The sequence below is a fragment of the Bos javanicus genome, chromosome 27 (genome assembly GCF_032452875.1).
Source record: "Bos javanicus breed banteng chromosome 27, ARS-OSU_banteng_1.0, whole genome shotgun sequence".
NCBI classification, from domain to species: domain Eukaryota; kingdom Metazoa; phylum Chordata; class Mammalia; order Artiodactyla; family Bovidae; genus Bos; species Bos javanicus.
In genome coordinates this window covers 1815469-1822088 of record NC_083894.1, presented here as the reverse complement: position 1 = coordinate 1822088, position 6620 = coordinate 1815469, and the positions used below count along the sequence as shown (strand labels likewise).

At 53.5% G+C, this 6620-nt stretch overlaps 1 protein-coding gene across 3 annotated transcripts in view; it reads right to left on the bottom strand.

Moving 5' to 3' along the window:
- Positions 1-4684: 4684 nt before the first annotated feature.
- ARHGEF10 (Rho guanine nucleotide exchange factor 10) overlaps positions 4685-6620 on the bottom strand; it is a 61925-nt gene continuing 59989 nt past the window's right edge. For all 3 annotated transcript variants that reach the window (XM_061404040.1, XM_061404041.1, XM_061404042.1), the window contains one exon: positions 4685-6314. In XM_061404040.1, coding sequence (XP_061260024.1) covers positions 5803-6314 — 512 coding nt within the window. In that variant the 3' untranslated portion in view covers positions 4685-5802. The remainder of the gene's footprint in view (positions 6315-6620) is intronic.

Genomic DNA, 6620 nt, shown 5'->3' with positions numbered 1-6620 from the left:
TTTTCCTTTTAACAGCCCTGAGTTCACACGCTCCCCCAGCCTTCCACAAGGGAAAAAAAAGCAATTAAATTCCAGTAGCTGTCAGGAATTGATCCAATCACTACAAAGTACTTTGAGTCTCTTGGCATGAAAAATTAATTAGAATATCTGTGTGTTGGCGTGGAAACCGCATTCCCTGGTTCATTTAAGAGTTCTGTGCACATTGTACAAAAGGCAAGCCCTGCTCCTGGTTGCTCCCCTGTATTCCCCCAAGCCCAGCCTGACTACTCCCTTCAGCTCTGTTGCACTCTGGGTGCATCTCCATCCTTTCGTGAGCTACTCCATGAACAGTGGAGGCTCCTTTCTTCATGTCTGAGTGTTTCTGGTGCCTAGAGCCTTGTGTGCAGAACAGAGTATGCTGCCAAGCTCTCTGAAGCACTGCTGACTCCTGACTGAACAGGGCACACACATGGACGGTGCCCTGGTCGTGCCAGTGCAGTCATTTCACACCATACACAGTGCCTGGCCCACGCTCATGCCCTCGCTGTCCTGACGTCAGTATGACAGCAGAGCCTGTCTTTGTGGCCTCATGTAACGGTCAGCACTGTGATCCTCAGTCATTGCTGAGTCAGTGATCCAGTGACCTCACTGGGCCTCTCTCTCATCGCCCTGCACTCTGGTCTGCGTGGACCATGTCAGCTGTTGTGCACACACTTTTTCTCAGCAGACTGCAAGCTACCAGGAGGAGGCAATAAATCCTTGTCAAGCAAGTAAATATTACCATCACTAAATGGCCAATACGTTTATTAGTATCAATCCTAGCAAATGTTCTTTTGGAAAAGAAATAAAAATTTTAGTTGAAGTATTTTCAAGGTATGAATTCATAATGTTCGAGCAAGTTATCTGCAATTAAGTATGACTTCACATAAATCTATGTAGTATGTCTATATGTAAGCACAGGTACAATTCTGCAAAATACTAGGTGTAGAAACACACACTCGCGTGTGCACGCGTGCACACACACACATGTAGGACCCCAGGAGGTGGAGACTCCTTCCATTTTACAGCTGAGGAAATTTAACTCTCAGAGGTTTTCATCATCTCTTTCATTCTGTGTAAGGTGGAGCAGGAATTGTAGTTCAGCCCCAAAGCCCTGGTTTATGTTCACAGTGAAACACCATCCTTCCAAATGACTGAATGAATCCATGCTTCAGAGAGCAAATCAGGAAGGCTTCAGTTCAGTTCAGTTCAGTTGCTCAGTCGTGTTCTACTCTTTGCGACCCCACGGACTGCAGCACACCTGGCCTCCCTGTCCATCATCAACTCCCCGAGTTTACCCAAACTCATGTCCATTGAGTCGGTGATGCCATCCAACCATCTCATCCTCTGTTGTCCCCTTCTCCTCCCGCCGTCAATCTTTCCCAGCATCAGGGTCTTTTCAAATGAGTCAGCTCGTCGCATCAGGTGGCCAAAGTATTAGAGTTTCAGCTTCAGCATCAATCCTTCCAATGACTATTCAGGACTGATTTCCTTTAGGATGGACTGATAGGATCTCCTTGCAGTCCAAGGCGCTCTCAAGAGTCTTCTCCAACACCACAGTTCAAAAGCATGAATTCTTCGGCACTCAGCTTTCTTTATAGTCCAACTCTCACATCCATATATGACTACTGGAAAAACCATAGCCTTGACTAGACAGACCTTTGTAGGCAAAGTAATGTCTCTGCTTTTTAATATGCTGTCTAGGTTGGTCATAACTTTCCTTCCAAGGAGTAAGCATCTTTTAATTTCATGGCTGCAATCACCATCTGCAGTGATTTTGGAGCCCCAAAAATAAAGTCTGTCACTGTTTCCACTGTTACTCCATCTATATGCCATGAAGTGATGGGACCAGATGCCATGATCTTAGTTTTCTTAATGTTGAGCTTTAAGCCAAGTTTTTCACGCTCCTCTTTCACTTTCATCAGAGGCTCTTTAGTTCTTCTTCACTTTCTGCCGTAAGGGTACTGTCAAGAAGGCTTACTAGAGCACAAAGCCACAGTCGGTGTAACAGGAATCTTGTGTGAGAAATGAAATCAGTCCTGCTTCCTTTCACTGCACTGACTCTGCCTATCCCAGAGAAGCATCGTGCTGTGAGCAGAGACCAACCTTGGGGCATGCACGCCCTTGGGGAGGGGGCTGGTTGTGCATCTTGAGAGGGGTCTTCCCCAAGTTGTCATCCAGCTCATGACTCCTGGTTTATGATGCATGATTCCACACAGGAGTGTCAGGAGGCTTGCCTGTGACTCTAGAAGGAGACAGAGTGGGACAAGGATGCTGCGGCCAGGGGGCCAGGCCAGCCCGCAAACCTGGTGCTGGCACCGCACAGCTGGAGGGACCCAGGACATCCTGCCTGCAAGGGGGTCCCGGGACCCGGAGAAGCCCTGTCATCCCTGAGGAAGCAGTATGAACAATGGCTTTGATGACCTGCAGGGTTAAACAGGACAGAAATCCAAATCGAAAGGTACCCTCTGTGTTGCTGGCCTCCCCGCTGGTCATACAGTGACTGCAGAACAGTGCTTAATTTTTCAAGTCATCTCTACATGAAGGCCTAACGAGTAAACCTCTAGAGCATAAACTAAATAAGGAGCCTTACCTATTAGACACAAATGTATCCAGGCACTGAGTGAAACCCTCCACCCGTCATTCATCTGAATCTCCTGGCAACCTCGTGCAGAAGCTCCTACGGTATCCAGATGAGGAAACGGAGGCTCTAGGAGTAATGAGCCCCCAGCCGGACGTCTGGTGAGTACGGCAGGTGCTCTCAGCCCTGGTTTGTGTTTCTGGAAAACTCACTGCAATGGGATTCAGACGCTGGCACAGACTTCATGCACCAGCAAAGCGGCTTTCCAGAGTTGTCTGCCTGCGAGTCTGGACGAGGGATGGGGTTTCTCCTGGGGCTGGGGTTGGGAGCAGAGCCCAGGGCACAGCAGTCAGCCTGATGTCAGCCGAGGACCCTACGGAGCCACAAAATCTGGATGGAGAGCCCTCATCTCCCCATGGTCTGTGCATGAGGGACGCCGGGCTGAGTTTATGCAGAAGCCAGAGTCCACGCCTGACCTGTTCGTAAATCTGAATGCGCGTGTCGAACTTGCTTAAAATACGGAACATTTAGGGGTCTCCTGCCAGGGCAGGTTCCTCTTTCTCTTGGCTGAGTGTGAATCCCAATCTTCTTTAGGCTATAGACTTACCACTATCGTACATCTTACTTAAACACCAATGTAAGCGATGGTGTTTGAACGTGGGCCCTTTGCCTCTGTTCGCATCTGTCAGTCTACATAAGAAGTTCCATTTCAGGACCTAAACAGGGTGTTTTTGTAGTCCAGTTGGAAAAGCAGTGCTAAAATGAAACAGACCAGTGAGAAGTTGAGGACATCTGAGAACAGAACAGGAATCCCGGATGTTCATACCAGAAAATTTTGACACCACGCTGTGCGATGTTTGCTGGGGCCGCGAGGAGAGGAGGAGGAGCCGCCGAGACCTGCCTTGGCCGGGAGAACTCAGGGCGCCCTGTGCCCCGCGGGGTCTGCCAGCATCCCTGGCCCCACACTCAGGACGCCAGCGGCACCCTTGCCCCCACAGGTGGTGAGCAGACTGCCCCCGGCCCCCGGGTGGAGGGAGCACTTGCCCTGAACGAGAACCACCGAAGCCACAACAGGAATCCTGTAGGTTAGCAGCAAGGAAGGAAACCAACAATTATTTTGGATGAGCAGAAGAAATAAGCCCCATAACGTACTGACGAGAGCATCACATTCTCTGTTGCCTGCCTCACCTAGAGGTGTCGCCCTGACACTGCACCTGTGGGCACAGGGGAGGAAGCCTTCCTGCCTCTTCCAGGCGGTTGCCGCGTTCCCTCCCCGGGGGGGCCCCGGCTGTGCACCCACCACGGCAGGGCAGGCCTCTGCTCTGTGCACCCCCGACCCTTCCACTCATGCTGCCTGCAGGCTTGGCCGTGCTGTCCGGCAGCAAATACACCCCAGCCGCTCGGGAAGGTCACGTCTCAAATGGCAGCCTACACGCTGGGCTGTGCACAGCTGACAAGGGGTCCGTGTGAGCCTGACGTACCGAGGTCCTCTGGATCCAAGTGGACGCTCTGGGGGACGGAGTTCCCAGCTGGACAGTCAGGCTAACCAGTACTCAGTCACTGCTGGCGAGGCCAGCGGACACAGAGGGCAGGGCTCCAGGATCAGCTCCGCGGGTGGCTCTGAGGTCCGTGCCCCCGGCCTTGTCTGCCGGTTCCGTGCCCTGGCTGCACTCCAGGCGGCCGCTTCCAGCAGAGGTCCCGGCCCTCCCCTCACTCCTCCTGTGAGTCCAGCCCTGTTGTCCCAGACCTGGGGAGCACAGGAAAGCTGGCCCCAGCCTGACTTTCCACCAGCGTCGCCTGCAGCCCCAGGGCGCCCGCCCGCCCGCCTCCCTGCACCCCGCGGCCCTGGCCTGACTTCCTGCTGGCACGCGGGCCCCGGGAGCACATGTCCACACGACGTCACTAAAAATAAGACTGGGGGGTTCTCGACTGCATCCCTGGAGTCTCTCAGCAGCGACTGGCGATTGAAAGTATCCTTCCACAAGGGCCTGGTGCCGCCTCTGGGAAGGGACCAGTGGGCGGTCCTGCCAACATAAGTGTCCCCTCTGCGTTTTACGGGAACAAAAGGCAACTCACGCTGTTGGATGTTGTATTTTTAAATAAAAAGACTTTATTTATGAAATAAGATAGCAGCTAGCAGTTTAAGGAAACCTGGGGAGATATTACTTCACATGGGGGCACATATGCACCTTGGAAAATATTTGGCTAAGTCACAAAATTAGCATTTTTAGTCAGCTTTAAAGTGCTGAATTCACTCAGGTAAATGCCTGCACTGTCTTTTCTTAACCACCCAGTGAGTAGAACATCGGGAGACAGATACACATGGAGCACAGGGAACCCAGGTCACTCGCTCACGGTGACCGAGGCAGGCGGCCTGTGTGCCAGGGCTGTGCTGACCAAGGGCCCCCCCACCTGTTTTCTGTGCTCACTGCCAGCAAGGCCACACCCCCGACCTGCACCACGCATGCTCCAGGACACGTTCAAAGCCAGACAGCACTCCTGGTCGACAGGTGCAAACACAGCAGGAAAGGATGGACCGAAACGCCGCCTGCCCAGCGCCCGCCAAAGACACAAGCATTTCTGACGTGGGTGTTTTGGTGTCGAGGCTTGACTCTAAATATTGATAGGAATTGAGCATTTTGGTTCAACGGAAACATTATTTGTGAAATGTAACACATAATATATTGACTAAAACTTTGTTAATTTGTTTAATAGAAAACTGCGATATAAAAATACTACTTTGTTAAAAATATACAATACATGCATTATAGCACTTTGGAAAACCCAGCTCAACTCAGAAAGCAAATACCACCACTTGGACTGGTATATTTTAACCAGCTTTCTTCATTGTTACAAAGTCTACTTTGGCGTTAAAGGATATACAACATAAATAAAAGTAGTGAATCTGAATCAAGTAAAATTGCTCTGAGACTGTTAATAAACCCCTCCACTACTGCACATGTGGGACTTCCTGTGAGTTCCGAGTCTGCGAGCTCTGCAGGTAACGGGGCAGACACGGAGCACCCTCAGCTCCACGAGCGTTCACCTGGGGCTCTGCTGCGGGAGGAGCAGCGGGGGGCTGCCCAGAGATGCCCCCAGGACGGTATTGCACATTTCGGCCCCAGAGACGGTCAGGGATCCATCCCCAAGCAGCTCGACAGCGGTGAGCCCGCACAGGGCGTCGGCCTCAGCGGGCCCCTGGCTCACACGTGCAGCAGGGGGATCTGCCAGACCATGAGGGATGAGGCCAGCTCCTCCGGCCGCTGTGGCCTGGCCTTCCTGCTCACGCGCCGGTGGCCCTGGCCCCCACAGGCCACCAGCACGGAGCTGGCCCTGGGCCTTCGGGCCCGCCGGCCTCGGCCGGGGGACGTGCAGGGTAGGCGCAGGAGGTCCTGGGCGAGGCTCTCCTCCGGCCGGGGCTCCAGGGAGCCAGAGCCCTGGGAAGGGGTCGGGGACCCAGACGAGGAGGAGACGTCGCTGCCCTGGGTGACGGAGCCCGGCGAAGTACCCAGCCAGACCGCGTCGGGGCCGCCCCGGCCCATGCAGAGCCCCGGCCCCTCGCTGGAGGGCACATCCCGCTGCTCGTCATCCTGGGGGTCAGCACCGGGTGGCGGGCTGTCCCTGGGCCTGTCCTTGTCAGCCTTGAGGGCGGCCGCAGCCACGACCAGGAACTTGACAGGCCCGTGGTGCGCGTGGTGGGAGACCAGGCCCCGTCCTGCAAGGGCACAGGGTGAGTTCGGCCCTCCCTGCACTCCCCAGCCACCCCGCCACTCGGGACTCCCCATATGCGGCAGCTCAGAAGGAAAACAGCGCCCAGGCCACGTTCCCTTGCGCTTCCAGCTACTCTGAGAACACCCTCAGAACCATGGTCTAAAAAAGTACACCCACGGCTTTTGTCAACGGTATCTCAGTCTGGTACTTGCTTAGAATGGTTAAAGTGATAAAACAGGTATTTTGTTCTTTGCTTCAGAGCTTTCTCACCTGCTCTATGTGCTAAATCAATTCAGTCGTGTCTGAATCT